The sequence below is a fragment of the Pagrus major genome, chromosome 21 (genome assembly GCF_040436345.1).
Source record: "Pagrus major chromosome 21, Pma_NU_1.0".
Classification (NCBI taxonomy): Eukaryota; Metazoa; Chordata; class Actinopteri; order Spariformes; family Sparidae; genus Pagrus; species Pagrus major.
Window position 1 is genome coordinate 20921473 of NC_133235.1, and position 18600 is coordinate 20940072.

The 18600-nt window shown below is 39.7% G+C and overlaps 1 protein-coding gene across 2 annotated transcripts; it reads right to left on the reverse strand.

The window, feature by feature from the left end:
• Positions 1–788: 788 nt before the first annotated feature.
• Positions 789–15816, reverse strand: mapre2 (microtubule-associated protein, RP/EB family, member 2). Of its 2 annotated transcripts, none has more exons than XM_073492058.1 (7): positions 8992–9258; positions 5525–5652; positions 4743–4888; positions 4426–4642; positions 4052–4194; positions 2431–2589; positions 789–2180 (listed from the first exon to the last, which is right to left on the reverse strand). In XM_073492058.1, exons 1-7 carry the CDS (start codon positions 9111–9113, stop codon positions 2082–2084), a joined length of 1014 nt encoding a protein of 337 aa, XP_073348159.1. In that variant the 5' UTR covers positions 9114–9258; the 3' UTR covers positions 789–2081. The 2 variants fall into 2 exon arrangements, with proteins under 2 accessions (XP_073348159.1, XP_073348160.1); XM_073492059.1 differs by lacking the exon at positions 8992–9258 and adding an exon at positions 15783–15816 and having other exon boundaries at positions 2001–2180.
• Positions 15817–18600: the final 2784 nt, after the last annotated feature.

Here is an 18600-nt window from a genome sequence, read left to right on the forward strand (position 1 = left end):
AGCATAATCTCTAAAAAAGATCTACAACATAAACACCGATACAGATATATATCTGTGATAGGCCAATATATCATCCTGGCTCGAGTAAATGTTCCCATTATAGTTATTTGTACCTTTCAGATTAAAATGTTACACTTAAAACAAATGAGAAAATATAATATATTTCACTAGTAGGCAGTATATAAACTACTTCATATCAGCTCCACCTCCAAGCACAACATTAAAATGCTGCTCACAGAAGTCTATTTTAATAGTAATTTTGTACTAAGGCTGCACATGATAGTCAAAAAGGTGACATTGCGATTATTTTTGGCATTTATTGCGGTTGCGATATGATTCATGATTAGTAGGAGGGATTAGTTTTCAAATCAAGATGAGATTTTTTTAGTGCCTGTACCGAACAAACATGGTTTCTTACATCTCAACATCACTTCATTATAATGCTGTTTTGTCTACAGTTGACCTTTATCAAAAAAGTGCAGCTCCTGCGATTTGGAAATTGCACGGCAATTTCGATAATATTTCAATTTTGTGCAGCCCTGTTCTGACTTTTCTTGGGTGAAAACAGTGTTGGTTTACCCAAGTAAAAAGCAGGGGTACCTCTTCAAACACTGTTTGCTTGTATGGAGTATCATCAGCATACAAAAACAGGTATGGTAAATTATCATCTATTGACATACTAAAACACTAACAATTTATATATATTTGATAGTTACAGCAGATCACTTAATTTCTTAACTATGACCAAGTCTAGTTGCTGCTGCTGGAGTGACAGGACAACACTCCTGTGGACTCAAAACGCATTTTTATTACAGCAAATCCATCCGAATCTCAACAACTTTCAAATTGCAGGTTAACCATACAAAAAGCTCACTTAACATACTTGTTTTTTATTAAATATGTAAAAAGCAGGTCAAGTTATTCACAAATAAAATGCAAACATGCAACACGTTTTTTGGGGAATGCATCATGAGTGGGACATGAAAAAAAAACATTTACCATTCATTAATTATTGACAGTACATGTTTACATTCCTTTTCATTTACACAATTATATATGACTAAAGCATTATGGTGCACTGCCCGGTTCAATATTAGTAAATGCAATATTAAGAAAGGGTATACAATGTACTTACTGGAATATAGCATGGCAAATTACTCAGTGAACTGACTCGTCTCCCTAACACCTGTGGTTTAAAAAACAAAAAAACTCTGAAATCTGAACAGACCACAAGTTCCAGCTGAGGTTTAAAACTTAAAACGCTGCATCATAATAAGACTAGTTCACAATAATGTTTCTTCCTTCCCTATGATAATGGTATACCAAGTAAACTATATCACCAAAGCACCTTGTATGGCGTGAGTAACACATTGTTGAGCACACTGATTATCTGAAATCTTGTAATTTGTGAGGATGTCAAACAGTCATAAATTGGCATTATACTACATTTTATTCACAATTCACTGAATGTATCGTCCTCCTTCACGAGGATGCAATGCAGAATCTCGCACTATTTCTAAGGCTTAATAATAATAATAAATATGGTGAGGGTCTATGGACAGATTGTCCAGTACAGAGTCAAATGTCAGTGCAACATATGGAAGGAGGTTAAATAAGAGCTACTACGAGCCCTTTCAGGGCTTTGCTTATTGCATTCTTGTGGTTAATATTGTTGATATGCAAAATAAAACAAAAAAATAAAATGAAAATAAAAAGGACAGAAGCCGGGAAGTTAACACTTGCACTGACAGATAACAGTGACCTGTCTAAACTTCAGCATTTCATCACATCTACTGTAGCTTTTGAATTGATTTTTCCACCCACACAGTCCTCGGAAAACTTCTGTGATGGTCTGAGCTCGTCTGCCACAGCAGTTCACCAAAAGTCACAAAAAACATCGAACAGTGAGCGGAGGGATACAAAAAATAAAAAACTGTGATGGTGCTTCTATTCAGGAGGTTGCTTCATGTGCTCAGTCTTGGAGAGGACAAAAAAATTAAACCATGAGGAAAAATAAAAATCCTTTAACAGTTCTCACATATTAAAAAGAAGGGTGTGACTGCGGTGAAGGATGAAGGCAGTCAGTATTCATCCTGCTCCTCCTGCTGATCATCTGTTGCCTCCTCGTGGCCTTGCTGGTCTGCTTCCTGTCCATCGCCCTCAGCCAGCTCCGCTCCTTCCTAAAAACAGGGGGCAGAAACAGCTTAATAAAAATGCTACTGCATTTTGCTCCGAGGCAAACATGTGATGACACACAGACTGTTCTCATCTGTTATAACCGCACTATAGCTTTCACATGACTTCACCACCAGGAAAAATGGCACAAAGACATTTCACTAGTGTTCACTGCTTCAAAAACTTATCTAACTCAGGATAAAAACAGCATCTGACTGTCCTGAACCCAGTTCAGATCAATCTGGGGTCGCTGACCTGTTCGTCTGAGGCGTAAAGGACCTCCATTAGCCGATCGACAAAAGGGGCGTTTTCTTCACCCTGCTCCTGGCACAGCAGCTCCACCTCTCGCAGCTTGCTGAAGTAGTAGTCCCGCTCCTTCTCCACTCCTTCCAGTGCCAACTTTAGTGTGTTCACCTACAAAAGAAGAATCCACAACATTATTTTTACCATCCATATCAACACACAAAACAATGTGGATCCTGGTTAAAGACAATTGATTATCTAAGAAGTAGTCTAAAGTGCACAGATCTCCTGTAATCAGAGGTCCAGAGTGAGCTGCTTAATTGATTATTCTATGGACTAACATTCAGTCTCTATCTTACTATTGCTAAAATAATCTATTGATCCATTTTGACATTTGTCAAGTAAAACTACCATACACTTGCAGGTTGTACCTTCACAAATGTTAGGACTTCTCTAGATTAGATCCTAGGGGGTCACTGAATATTTTCCAACACGATGGAAAAATCTGAAGGCCGTCCATCATTTTGACAAATGTTCCCCAACTTCAAAACTCTGGTTTAAGTGTTGCTGGTAATTCCAGTCTGCAGTGTGGCCGCAGAGGAAAGGTTCAACCCTCAGACCTAAATTAAAACTGCCATGACAAGTCATCTATCCAAAGCAGAGACACACAACCTAATGACAATCGTCTCTGCAGCGATCTCCCTTGATGCGTTTGAGCAACCTTGATTCCACGTCTTTCTTTTCCACCATTATTTTTTTCCCAACCTGCTCGAGCTCTTTTAAAACCATGAGTGACTGAGTTTTTAGGTTTTGCCACAAATTCAAAATAGGATTGAGGTCTGTAGGACATGAACACTATCAAGATGAGATAGTCTGAGCAAAGATGGTGCCAATGCACCATTTCTGACAGGCAGATGACATATTTACATTGCATTTCTTCCACTGTTTAAAGAACAGCAGTCACAGAAAACACCAAACAGTTAGTTAATGGTTGTTGTCTGTCTCTGCACCAGCTGCTCCTGATGATCTGCTGTGGTGCTTTAAAGATGCCAAGTATGGAAGGGTTCCATGTTTGATAAAGCCTTCTAATGTGGATATACGGTATACTGAATTAGGTCAAGATCAGGCAACACATCATTAATCCCGTCAAAAAAAAGCCAAACTGTACCATATTTTTTAGACCAGCTACTGTTGTATGTGGGTCAAGCTAGTCGTTTTAGTGAAGGGGTAGCTTAAAAAGAGGAAGTAGTTTTTAGTATAGGACATTAATAAACTGGCTACAGAAAGATTAATAATATATTAACAAGTAGCACCATTTGATGGTTTGTGTTACACACCAGCTCTGATTCTAGCACTTCTCTAGTCTCTTCTGTGAAAGCACACTGCCTCTCTACAGTATCACTGCCATCTAGAGCAATTAGTCAGCAGAAAATTAATTGACAACAATTCTAATAATCGAGTAATTGTCTCATTATTTTTCAAGCAAAATATTCCCTGGTTCCAGCTTCTCAAAAGTGAGAATTTGAAACTTCTCTTTGTCCTGCATATTAAACTGAATGTCTCATTATTGATAGTTGGTTTCAGAATAACAGTCAAATTTGACGTGCAACCATCAGAATTTGCATGAACACACCTGCTCGGTAAGTTGTGTGACCTGTGCTTCCAGTTCTTTCTCTCCTTTGGCAGGAGCCAATGGTACAGGGATCTTTTTGGCTGACGAGGGTCTAGATGTTGGTGTTGAGGACTTGGGGGTTGTTGAGCTCGACCTTGACGCTCCTGCAGCAGAAAAAGGGTTTATTACTCAGGGATGGATGCCTGACAATGTAATAATAACTCAGTTTCTCTCTCACAGGAAATGTCACAAGTCTTCTGTGTTCTGTGTTTGGAAATTACCGTATAATAACCAGAGAACAGGTACATAAGGCCAGGTATATAAATATGAAAACATGCCAGTGTCTGCAAACACTTCACCTACACTTGGATATCAAAAGAACAGATGATGCTTACCTGCAGTAGGGGAGCTGGCTGCATGGTGGGACTTCTTTGGCAGGTTGAAGATCTGCTCACCAGGGTCAGGTGGGGGAATGGCATCCTGACCCTGTCTGGCTGCCACCGGGTCATACTCTTTACCGTCATAATTGGCATCAAAGAATTTCTTAAACCACTGGATGAAATCAAGATTGTCCTGAAATCTGCCTTTGACCAGTTTCTCCACAGGAATTATCTGCATCAAGGAAGAGGAGGGAGAGAGAATCAAAATGTAAAAACGCACAGTTTTTTCTTCGAAGTACATACAGTGCAAAGTATAAAATAAGAAAACACACCTTGTCCACATTCATCCTTTTGAAGGACGCTTGTAACAGTTTGAAATTGTGAATGTACTCGTGCTCCAGCTTAGCTTGAAACTTGACCTTTTTAAGACTGATGCAGCCAGGGAAGAGCAGATCCATGAACTGGCAATAGGCAGCTCCTGAAGACAGAATAAAATGTTAGTTGAGTATGCATGCCACTGCTCAAAAATGAGAAGGCTACAATAAAAATACAAGCTGGGATTTATCAAGCCTGATAGAATTTTTTTTTAAAGGGTTTGGGAGCTTTGTCTGTACCCAGATCACTGCCCCCGTTTCCTTAAAAAGAAAACTATTAATGCACATTCTCAGAAACATGGCTAATATTAACTTAGACCTTTATCCAACTGAAAAACAGGGCACTAGCAGAGCCTGGCAGTAGGTCAGGTATTAGATAAAACTCGCATAAACCCAACTACAGAGCACCTAAGTAGTAATCTACATCAAACAAGCAGCCTACACCTTAAGAAAAGGGGGGTGGAGGGTGTTTCTGTAGGCGTGACTGTAGAGTAGAGTGACTGAAATTGGATTACTTGGTCACAGCAGGAGAACGTGGGAGGCTATACGTTTATTTTTAGACAGACGACTCTCGGCCAGGGAGAGGTGAGCACATTTCCACAGGTTGCTTTAACTGCTAGCTTACAAAGAAAATTATATGAACGCTGTGCTTTACCGGTGAAGGTGTAGTCTCAAACTGCTTCTTTAACGAGAGCAGGACAAGGTGAATAGAGGGATAAAGTTTTTCATTCTGTTCTCACCTGAGGAGAGCTGCTCCACTTTCGTATAGTTTAGGCAGAGGATATCGTTAACCCAGGCAGTGATGTCATGCCTGCTCATAGTCTCCTGGGTTATTGAGGTAGAATATACGTTGACCGCCATCCCCCAACTGCAACAGAAAAACAACAACACTTCAAAACAAAAGCAATGCATCCAGAGTGGAAAGGTGCCGTTTCCTCATGCGTCAGTTTCGGATTTCAAAACATGATGAACGAATATAGCAGCCATTTCATGTGCATTTTAGAACAAGCCCATAAAAGCGCTCATAAAATAAAAGACATACATGAAACACATACTCTCAAAAGACCAATTAATAACGATTGGAACAGTTCGACCAGACCAATCGTATTGTTCTGATGTTTATTAAGTAACAGCAACAAATCAGGTAATATTACATTCAGTAAACACATATCAAGCTTCTGAAGACTGCACCAGCATTTACTATTTATCATAATATGATCTTCAGCATGTATCCACATGGCTAGATCGACCCACAAAGAAGCACAAAAATCTACAAATGGCCATTAACAACAGCCGACCCCTTGCCGCTGCATGCCACCGGTACTAGTGCTCCCTCTACACTGTGAATTAACCTCATCTTCTTTGATGTGTGAATGTGTGACCCCTGAATACAGTGCGCCCTCTGTCATACAAGGTTAGACTGATGACGCAAAGTAGTGATGGCTCCATAAATAACACAATTTCATTGACTGGGCGGCAGCAGCTCAAGCGGCAGAGTGGATTGTCCAATAATGGGAAGTTTGGTGGTTCGATTTCCCGGCCCCTGCAGTCTACATGTCGGAGTATATTTGAGCAAAACACTGAGCCCCAAATTGCTCTTGGTGTGTATGAATGCTTGTTGCTCCTGATGAGCAGGTGGTGCCTTGCATGGCAGCCTCTGCCACCAGAGTGTGAATGCTGATTTGTGATGTTTGTGTAAATGCAAGTTAATTTTGCAGTGGCCAAAACTTTACATATTCATCTTGATAATTGCCTCATGAGTGTAAAATCTGTGGGGGTGCAGTATCTTACACACGTTATGGATTCAACTGCTGATTATTAAGTTGATTAATCAATTAATTGATGGTCCATAAAATGTCAGACAGTGGTCATCATAATTTCCCAGAGCCTGTGGTGATGCTTTAAATGTCTTGTTTTCTCTGGACAACAGTCCAAAACTCAAACATAGTCACTTAGTAAAGCAAATATTCACATTCAAAAAGTTGAATCCAGAGCCCAAATTCTCTGGTACATCAAATATCAAAATATCTTTGCACTTCATACCACAAATCTGCTTTGCTTGGGGAGCAAAGAATGTAGTATAGAATATACAGTACAGACCAGTACACCTATGCTATATTAATATCTTGGTTGAAGAAGGCCTTGTGGGCCTTTCTTTGATTTGATTTTACCTGTATGGTAAACAGAAGCTGCTGCATGGTTGAATTAGAAAGATGTTATTTTACCTGCTTGCAAAACAGAGGCCCCAGAGCACCTGCCCCATTTGCACTGAGGATATTCAGGCCTACAGTATACCAAACCAAAAGCGTATCAAGTGCCATAAAAATGTATCAAGAACTCAAACTTTGATCCTTAAACTACAGATTAAGCAGTTACACAGCAAAGCCACAACACAATTAATAAATGCTTACAATTTTATTTGTTAACTCTTAAGCAGCTTCGTTCACAGTGTTTCCCCACACTGGATATACCTGAACAGCCAGGACAAGTATATTAAAGCCTGCCTAAGTACATCTCAACCCTTTCGTGCAACAAAGCAATTCAATTGATCATGCAGAGAGAAATTTTACTATCAGTTCTACAAACGCAACACCTTGTCTCCAGGTTGCCTGTCAACATGTGTGTCGTGTTTTTTAACTGCCAGTCAAATAAAGGGTATGTTTGCTCCGTAACTGATTAGATACTATAGAGTTCAAATTAGGGATCGACTGATTATCTGCTTGGCCGATTATCAGGGCCGATATTCAGCATTTCTGACTATCAGTATCTGTGTTTTTGTGTCTGACTGCCAATAAAGTAAATTATTTTAAAAATGCAATATTTTGGCTCTGATGCAGCATCCTTCTTCTATCTGTAGTTAGCTCTCTGTGGTCGTACTCAACACCGTACCCACAACACTATCTGACTGGTTACACATCATAATAGCCCCTCAACACAAGCTTCTAGTAACTAAAGTCATCAAATAAATGTAGTGGAGACGAAGTATAAAGTAGCAGAAAACGGAAAAGTAAAGCATCCCAAAACTGAACCTAAGTACAGTAGTCGTTAGGTACATTTCCTCACTGGTTAGTCTAAATTCTGACACTGAGATTTTTACTTTTACTACATCAGTTCACAATATTTTCATCAGTCTCCTTGATTACTAATAATCAGTGTTCTTACCAGCCCTGAAAAAGGCACGTCAGTCAATCCCTAGTCCTAACATTGAGATGTATAATACAGTAATACTTACTAATATTCGTATAATTATCACATGTGCAGTCCTGCAGCATAACAATTTGAGCCTACTTCACTGATAGAGAACAGCAGGACATCTGCATTGATACAGCCCTGTTATAGCAGCCTCTGATATGCTATTAAAACCATGCTAAATCATCACCACCATCACTATCACCAGCTAACCGACACCAGGGTATGCAGGATAATAATAACCCTTCAGCAGCATTAAAGTTGGACTATCACATCACTGCAGGACAGAGCCTCGGTTGACTGATTCTCTGGGAGGGAGGAAGGAAACTGGGCCAGCCGATCTCATGTCAACAAAGCGGATGTATGAGCTGCTAGCATGCTTTGTTAGCCGGGCAGGGATATTAGCCAGCAAGCCGGCCAGCCGACACCAGGGCTGGGCTGATGGCTGATTTCAAACAGGGGGTGGGTGGGTGGGAATCGGACTCGTGTAGCAGCTCGTGGGGTGATCCACACAAGAAAACATCAACCCAAACGCACCACACATCCTGATTTTAGGGATTACAAGGTAGCTGCGAAGTGTCATGTCACGATAGGAATATTCTAGCAGCAGGAGCGGCGGGAGCAGGGGCGGCTGTCTGCCTGTCATTTAAAAAGCTGGACCCCTTTTTTTAGATCCGCTCCTCCACATGAAATCCTTTACACTGCTGCACACCGAAACACTTGACAGCACGTATCCGGGTGCTGGCAATAATTTGCGGGTGGTTGCACACCAGCAGGAGCGAGGGTTTAAGCTAACTTGGGAGCGATTTGCGCCATGGTGTCAGACACGTACAGAGAGCTAACATGACAGGAGAGACAACAGGGAGAAGAGGAGCGGATGGGTGCAAAGCAAAACCAGCACACGACGAGGAGGAGGACCAAGGCCAGTGCAGGTTTCTTGTCTGCAGCAGTGTTTTGTCTTTTATATGGGCTTTTTTTTTTCGTACATCAAAGCAAATGCGACGTTACACTGATTTACCTGTAGGCGCGCTCTCCCCGCACTGTATTTTTCCTGTAAGGAATGATGTTGGATCCGTTGTCCGGGACGATGTCGTTGTTATTCTCTCCATTTGGGGAAAGGGCTTGGGTGGGACCGGGCATTTGGGTCTCTAAAATGTTGAACAGATACTCTGTTCTCTCTCTGGTCGGGAAAAGAAAACAACAGGAACGATGCAAATGCTAAGAAAGTGCCGCACCTCCGGGGCTCTTTCCTTCTGTCTGCTTATTCTTCACAAATCTCTGCCCTAATGACGTTGCTGCACCGTGTACCACGTGACTGATGGGGCTGGCTGCCTGTTCCTTATGGTGGGCTATTTCAGTCCACCAAATTACATTGATCACTTGTGCTAAAAAGCACCATTGTTGGTCAGATCAATGCTTTATGCCTCTCGCTTTTGAGGTGCAGATCGACTTAATGGCACTCATCAAAATGATCAGAGACAATACCCAATCAACTGGAAAGTACTGATTTGACTGAAAGGAAAATGCAGCCCACCCAGTTTCACCTTCACATCTAAACATTATTATTTGTTTCTCAGCACTACGACATCCAACAGATGTGGGTGCAAAAGACGAAAGAAAAAGCAGGCAGATCCTAATAGATCAAAGTGGTGACAATGATGGTAGCATAATGGTATGAGGCAGTAAAATGTTTTGATTACTAACCATTTGAATCAATCAAAGTATTAAACTACTTCACTTAAACTGCTCCAGCTGTACTGTCATTTAAATAATAGTTGCAGAACTATTTATTGATTGATCAATTAGGCAAATCGACAGAAATTTCATCAGCAACCATTCTGATAACCCATTAATTATGTGAAGTCTTTCTAAGCACAAATTCTCTGATTCAAGCCTTTCAAATGTGAGTACACTGTGCTTGTGATTTTTTCCATGTTTCCTGACAATCAATAAACCAGTAATCAAGAAAATAACAGGACTAATAGATGATGAAAGTAATCCTTATTTTTATTTTTGTGTGATCTACAGATTGTTTTTTAAATTATAAAATATCATGCACACTTCTTGTTTTGTCTCACCAACATTACAAAACCCAAATATATTCAATTTAGCACCAAATTTGCTATTGCTATAGTATACTTATGATATCGTTTTGGATATCGTGATATCGTGACGTGGCATAAGTGTATTTTCCTGGTTTTAAAAGCTGTATTACAGTTAAAGGATGTAGTTTTCTGAACTTACCAGACTCTTCTACCTCAGCTAATACTTATCTTTACCCCACTTAATCATTATATCCACATAACTGATTATCAAAAATCTATTATTGGTAATCTTTAATGAAAGTACCAATAGTCATGTCACAATATTGACACCGAGATATGTGGTCAAAAATATCAAATTTGCTTTTGTCACTCAGTTCTAGCATTTATAATGTGCTTTTGAGGAGATTTCATAATATTAAGATATACCAGTAGATCATGTATCGCAATATAGCCTAAAAATACATTATTTTAAAGCCAGATCACTTAGCCCCAATGCAATTTACCATCACAGATTATTTTGAAAGCCAGCTAATAATTATATTTGAGAAGCTGAAACCAGTAAATTTTTTCAATCAAAATAATTTTCTGTCAACCAGCTCATAGAAGTTTCCCTGCCCCAACACACCTGATTCAAATGAATGAGTCGATGTCAGGCTTCAGCAGAGCTTGATGATGAGCCAATTATTTTTATCAGGTGTGTTGTTGCAGGGGAATAGCTAAAGCATGCAGGAACACTCATCTAATAAATCATTCAACTAATCATTTAGCTCCACAATGTGTATGTATGAATTTACAAATATCCAGTGTGGGGGTAACAATAAGCCTTATTCTTACAAGGATCTTAATTTAGTACATATGTTTTTTAAAAAATCTGAACAATGCAGTCCTGTGGTTGCTAAACTATCCCTTATTTGTGTTTCCACATCTGTTGTTTTGTGTTGTATATTCTGCTGAACAAACCGCTCTGAATGGGTCAGAGGAAACTACACTGTCCCATTTAAGTCTATTACTACATTAAAAAAAAGATACATTGGCAACTAAAACTTCTTTTTGCCGAAATCTAAATTTGCTAAATTGTGGGAATGACAACATATCCACATGTCCTGTGAATCATTACGCCAACTCAGTCCAGCCTTTTACGAGCATGGTTAGTAATCAGTGATATATAGCTACTGTTTGTGGACCAGCAGGTATAACAGGCATGATGGGAAACTGACAAAGCGCTGCACCACAAGCTAATACAACACAGCTACAATGTTTTATGCAGGAATTTTATGCAAGAAGCCCAGCCATTAATACGGCTTCTAACTCTACTAATGGAGCTTTGCCTTTGCTGTCAGGACCCTGACACCCTGACAGCAAAGGCCTCAGGGCAAACATACAGCACTTCTATGAAGCTGTAAAGCTGTTTTACTGCCTTGATTTTTTTCCTGCATTTTAATTATTATACCAAAAATGTACTTATTTGTGTCGTTGTTTTGTTGCTTCATTTAAAAAGTCTAATTCCAGCAAAAAAGAGTAAGTTCCTGCACACACTTCCACAAGACAAAAGGTCTCTGTGACTAACGCATCAACCTTTTTTAATAAATTAATCAATGCAGTGGTGAAAAGTGTGTGCAGGAATTTGTTTTGTTTTTTTATAGCTAGAATTAATTTTGGGAGGATTTAATTCCCAAAGCAAGTGGTGTGCGAGTTGCCTTCACCTTATCTTGCTTAATTTATAAAAAAAAAAAGACCACATTTTCCCTTTCGGCAGTCTCTTTAGTTTTTCAGTCAGTCATAGAGATTTTGAGATCAATACAATAATCCATCCAGCTCCACCATGAGTCCAAAGGTCGGCTTTTTTGTGAGTCAACACTATCGTTTCTGGAGTCAAGACGAGTTCAACAGGTAGTTTTGTAAATGTCAGCCAGGTCACAAGGCATAATGTTTTGTCCAACACACCTTTTGTGCTTCTTCTGGTAAAAGCTCATTGAAGCCCGACCATAGAAGCATCTTTTATTAGCCCTTAACACGACTTTTCAACAGAAATTTAATCTTCCAGTGTACCTTTCTACCTCCAGCTGCAGAACCAGCAATCCCTTTTGCTGTGAAAATGGCAAAGAATATATTGAACTGTCATTCAATGCTTTGAAATTGGGTAAGGCATGTGAAATACTCACACTTGATCTGTGTGCTCACTTAAAATTGTTCCTCTAGTGCCACCATCAGGCGAAAGTTGAGGTCTATTAAATAGATCTCTGATAAATCTCACAGACATAAAGACATGAAGTCTGATTAATTTTACCCAACAGTATTGACCTCCATTTTGAGTTTTATCTTGTTATGTAAGTTAATCCAATTTTCACTACACTCATGGTTACTGAACAGGATTTTCACTCTCTGTATGCATAGCAACAGCTAGATGAGGTTGCCTTCTGTTAAATGATACAGGATTTCCAGTAAAGCTATGCTTTGAAGACGTTACAACACATGTTCCCAATTCCATCTGCGTTTCACTGTGAAATTGTGGCCATATTTTACGTCCTCACTCTCATTCATTCAGCTTAAACTAATCATGCTGGTGCTTTAAAAAGTCACATGTCAGCAAAGCGGATGTATGTGCCACGGATTCCACATTTGACTGCAATAATTCACAATTGTACTGAAAGTGCATTAAAGCCATTCTTTTCAACGTTGTGAAAATATTAGAAATAAATCAAGGCAGTGACATTAAGGCAGGATATCCATCTCTAGTGTATTCTTAAAGGATAAATATTCAGCCTCTACTAGGTCAAAAGTACTCTCTAGTCTTTACACAAATTCCTGCAGAGCCAAGCACAAGACATAACCAAGCACTAATGCCATTAAATGACCGAACTGTGGACACTAGAAATGTCTCTACCAGGAACAAAAAGCATGCAATGCTACATTTCTACTACAGAAATGCTAAGGCCCTCTCAGACTGGAAAGTGCAGCATATTCGTCTCATCACAATCATGACATCGAGCACAGAGGCAAAAGTGTTCCATGGTGAAACTTCAGGGTGATGCGGGATGTGCTCGTTGACATGGACAGCAATTGCACCCCCCATAATGTGCCGCTTGGGTGGCAAAGCTATCACCAGGCTGTCATTGAAATGAACTTGTCACTTCCCAGTCTGACAGGCCTTGAAGTGTCACCACACAGGTGAAGCGTGCATGTCCTCTCTAAAATAAATGATTCAACTGTGAAGCTTGAGAATTAAATACATGAATATTAGGCCATAAGAAAAGAGACGAGTGCCCTTTGGGTCGTTTTTTTGCTTACGCCATCACCTGTAGAGGGGTTGTCCTCCTTGGTGCTCCTGACAAAAGGCTAGCATTTATGTCCAAAAAATGAAAAATCAAAGACATAGCTGCAGTTATATTGCAACAAAAGCACAGAAGTTTGAGCATCTCCTCAACAACATTTTGAAAAGAAAGACTGGTGTGAGAAAGCTGTCTGTCAATGTATTACTAGGCTTTCATACAAAAAACAGCATAGTGTTACAGTGTCAGGTACCGGTGAGACAAGTTTAAACTAAAGGTCGACCAATTAATCAGCACTACAAGGACGTTTAACAAACTATAATTACTGGCTGAATTTGGCTTCACCACTCACGCAGGGATTTACAAAACCATTTTACACTGAGCCTCTCAAAGTCCAAGTAATGTCATTGTGTGCCTGAGATCATTTATATCTAAATCAAGTTATCTTAATATAAGACAGCTTTATTTATACATTTTGAGCGTGACAAAGGTTGTTGGTTATAGAATGGTATTTTTAATACATTAGACTAAAGATTGCTGCTGCTCTGCCAAAAGCATGCTGTCCCTGTTTCACTAGCAAGCAATGGTCATTGGTTACAGCCATAGGTGCAATGGCCATAATTGATCATTTGAGGGCCATGCGCGCATGATTAACCGCTGATAATATCACCAGATATTTCTGTTATCAGCTTTTTCCTGCTTGAAATTATGATAGTATATCGGCCTTTAAAAATACACTGTCGGTCGACCTGTAGTTTCATTGGCCAGTGCAGTGCATTGCCAGAAAATGCTGCCCCGTGTTGACTGGGGTTCAACTTTTCTTGCCGGACGACCTCTGCATCTGAAACAAATCAGGGTGCTGCTTTTTTTTTTTACATTTTAAATGCAGTATAAAAAAAAATCACAGCAAAAAGCTCCAGGGTTTGAATCCCGCTGGGGTTAGGGCCTCTCTGTGTGGAGTTTGCATGTCCTCCCTGCGCTTGCGTGGGTTTTCCCTCAGATACTCCGGTCTCCACCACCATCTTAACATGCACATTGGGTTAATTCTCCAGTCTGGCTTAGAATCTGGAGTTGGTTCCCGCCGGGTGCTGTATGTTGGCTGCCCACTGCTCCCTCGGGATGGGTTAAATGCAGAGAACGAGTTTAACTCATTGTACATTGTGTGATTGTATGTGATTACAATTCTCCTTCTTCTTCTCAAAATATGCCAAGACTGGTGAGTTAGATATAAAATATGCAGTAGGCCTACTTAAAAGGGGTTAAGAATGGGAAAAAATGAGACTGCAGTCAAATTATGTATCAAGTTCAGTGTTGTATGTTTGGGAAACAATGACCACAAATGTTATGTTTTGTATTTTAATTATGTATTTGTTGGCACTGAGTGGGTTTGGTAGCTATCCAGACACACAGCATGCAAGCAAGATCATCTAGCTCTGACCAGCTGCTTTTATGTACATGTTGCTTTCCATTTTGTGAGGGTGGAGTAAGATGTTGGTAATGCACAGCTTGGGGAAGCAGTCTGTTAATGCTATATGCGAGGCTACAATCAATCACTGGGCTCTTATGTGTAAGAGCTGTGCTTGCTCTATCCATCCATATCTCACCAAGCTGGGTGATCAAGTGGGTGGGTGAGGGGTGGCGGCTCCACCCAGCAGACCCAGCCCTCCATATTCAAAAAATAGCAAGGAGGTCATCCTTATCTGGATTGCATGTGGGATAGCTTAAAGGGTTTGCTGGTTATTTGAGGTTGCACAATGGCAATGAGAAGGTTTTTTTTTTAAGTCGCAAACACTTTGAGGGGAACCTCATATTTAACCAAAATGAGAGCATGGAGGGCCAGGACCAGAGAGGAGGGAGCACTGCTAGCCTCACATCCTAAATGAGTATCTTTTAAGACATCCCTTTAGATATCACATGTGTGGGAAGAAAAGCTCTCATTTGCGACTTGACAGGGGAAATTTGGCGGCCAAGACAAAAGAGGTCCCTTCTTCTTCTTCTTCTTCTCGTCTGTCCCCGGTGCACATCACTGATCAGAAATAGCTGTCGTAACTGATGAGGGGGATAACACGACGCAGTCTCGCTAAATCTGCGATTTTTTAAAGCAAGTCCGCAACGAAGCAGCTAGCTAGTAAATCTCGTTGATGAAGCTAACTCGGCGTCGTGTTAGAAATGACAGCTAAACGGTAAGCAAGCTACTACACAGTCAAACTATGCCAAAGCAAAGAAAGAGTGTTTTATGAAGCCAGACGTTACTTATGGTGACGATAGTACATGTTGTTCAGCTAACCGCCGAGTTACAGTAAGCTAATTTTGTCGCTGCCGACACTTTGTCAGAATAGTGACAGCAGACATATGCGCTGACCCCGGGGTAACATCACCGTACGAACCACCGAAACACGTCAAAACGATCCGGTTTTTTCCGCTTACACACCATATTGTACGTTTAAAACCAAATAATAGACCGGGAATTGTCCGGCAAAGCAAATGTGACTCACCAGTGAACTCCAATCCGCAGGTTACAAGGTGTTAAAATTTGCTGTTTTCCGGCTGAGTCACCCCACCCTCAAAACGCCTAGTAAACGAGGAGCTGAAAGAGGGAAGCTGATTGGACGGCGCGTCATCGGTGTTGCAGCGGATTGGTCCGCCAGTGACATCTGTCGTGATTTTGGCCAATCGCGTTTTGATGCGTTGATAATTCAGAACAGCAGACAGCTTTCCGTCCTGTCGCTCCGTGTCACATCAGCTTTCCCACAGAGAAACGCAATAATTTGTCCAAATCTAATAAATATTAATTCAACGCAACGTTGACTCAATCCACCATCATCTAAAATTAATAAAAGATCATATGTAGAGCTATTATTAAAAAAAAATACTGTAGAGGAGTACATAGGCACATAATAGCCTAAATCATAATAAAATAAAAGACAATAATTCTGAAAACCTGCCATTATACTTTTTAGTACATAATATTAGACAACACTATATGTTGTGAGTTGCAATGTTCTAGAGCTAATAGAACCATTGAATCAAATAAAAAAGACATTTTTGGACTATTGGTCGGACAACAAGGAGACATTTGAAGAGGTCATCTTGGGCTGTTGTCAATTTGTGATCGCCATTCATACTATTATTTATTCATTCATGGGCATTTCCTATACTAAATGCTTAATGGAATTAGTAGTAAATGTTATTCTTCATTTTTCTATGTGAAAAAATGAATCTCAATCACCCTGCTGAGCCTGTAACATTAAGATTTATTGAGAAATAATGTTTTTTTATTATTTCTACTCACCAAATTATAATTCTAAGCCAAGATTAACACTATTTTTCACAGAGGGGAATACAGGAGACAAAGTTTGCATACGTGACTCAGTAAATCAGACGTCTAGCCGCTGACACAACTGCATTCCCCATGTTTTAACACCAGGGTGCAGTCATGTATCGAGACAAGACAAAAGATATCCTGAAATTGCTTGGTTATTATAGCTGCGTTGCTAACTAAGCTGATAGAGTAATCACAATAAAGACAAGATACAGAAAGGACAAATTGCATGAAGACTTAATTTGACTAGATTGTGATAATTATCTATCATTATGGATGCTGTAAACACTGTCCTTGAGCGGTGAACGCAAGGGCCTGTGTTCATGTTTCTATGGAGTACTAATAGTAATACTACTAATAAAGACTAATATGAGTTAATTCATACGCTGATAATATTGCATGAGCTTGAGAGCAAGATTCTCCGTCCTAATTTTCACATGAATGAGGTTCAGTGCTGGATGGCTGCTTTTATGTTACCTCAGATGGTGGCTCTATGTGATGAATTATAGACAATAGGTTGAGGGCAGCCAACAGTGCATTTATGACAGATAATAAATGTGCACTGCCAAACCAAGCCAATTGAAGTGTGCCGTCCTGGAATGGAAAAAGAAAGAGAAAAAGGAGTTCATAGGCAAAAATTGTGATATTGTGTCAACACTTTATTATGCATCACCACCATGCAAAATCACTGCTATGAACTTGCTCAAAAATCAAACTAGACATATTTCACACATTTATGATTTTAGATTGGCTTGCCACCTTTTTCCCAAAGTGACTGAGTTAAGTTTCACGCACGCTCAGGAAATACATCAGGAGTGTGTATGTCGGTGTGCAAGTCACACAGAGAGATTTGTGTGTGAGAGCTAATAAATGAAACAATGGCGAATGATCTATGGTCGAACCTTAATTCATAAACCATTGGTAGTAAACACAATTTGTTCAATGCCCTTGCCAGTGTAAACCTTTGAATTTGAGTGATTTGGAAGTCTCTATGTTACATCTTTCTCAGTGTATTTTAAACCAAGATACTAGAACCAATCCTCCTATATCTTATATTTAACTGACAATTTATATGTAGACAGTGTACATATTTGCAAACTAAGTCCCTCAGCAGACAAAATCACATCCCAGCATCAGATTTAATGAGTTTAGCCTCATTTGTCCAGCTAGCGTTGCTGCTGAACATGTTTGTTTTGTTGTTAGCTACATGCTGCGTTGACAGTTTGAATGAGCTCCTCTGAGAGGTCATCCAATCAGCTAAGGCAGTGTGCATTATTATAACTCATGTATCAAATAAAAGAAACATATCTGATTGGCCTGCTCCAAAAACAAAAACAATACAAAAGCCACTCGACAGCAACAGTAAGAAATCTATGGAATAGTGGTAAAACCTGTCGGAGTTATACATTTACAAAATATTGCAAATTGTTATCATCCATAACTGCAACTCCGACCTAATTTCGAGTTTATATCTTAAATCAGATGACAAACAAACACTTAAACCTGGTTGACTGTTTTTCAGAAACATGAGAATTTGAAAGAATCGCATTTGCCACCCTGTACTAACAGTGTTGTTGTACATTTGTTTGACAAATCATATAAAAACGATACAAATTAAGCAATAATTCCCCAAAAGTCATGTGTTTTTTATGGCACCTGTGGTATCATAGATAGCTCACTAATTAATCTCTTTACATCAGCTCACAGTTTTACCTTAAATATGTGGTTGGTTAAAAAATATATCTTTACATAAATGTATTCTATGGTTGGATTCAGCCATTTCTTCAACTTAAATTCTTCATATCTTCAGTGCTCCGTAGCGTCAGCCCAGTGTTGTCTCGTCCAGTGTCGTCTACTATTGTTGCTTTTCATATTGCTCACCTGTAAAGAATACGGAACAAGTTACGAACAGCTCGATGAAATGGAAGTGCTCAACGTATAGAGCAAAGAAAGGCAAGATAAGCGTGTCAACATATCTCCCTATGTGTCAA

Coding starts and splice junctions, on each gene's coding strand:
- mapre2 (XM_073492058.1), bottom strand. CDS start 9,113: ATGCCCGGTCCCACCCAAGCCCTTTCCCCAAATGGAGAGAATAACAAC. Junction 5,653..8,991: donor CGGGGAGAGCGCGCCTACAG/GTAAATCAGTGT, acceptor TTTCTGTTGCAG/TTGGGGGATGGCGGTCAACG. Junction 4,195..4,425: donor AGCCAGCTCCCCTACTGCAG/GTAAGCATCATC, acceptor TTTCTGCTGCAG/GAGCGTCAAGGTCGAGCTCA.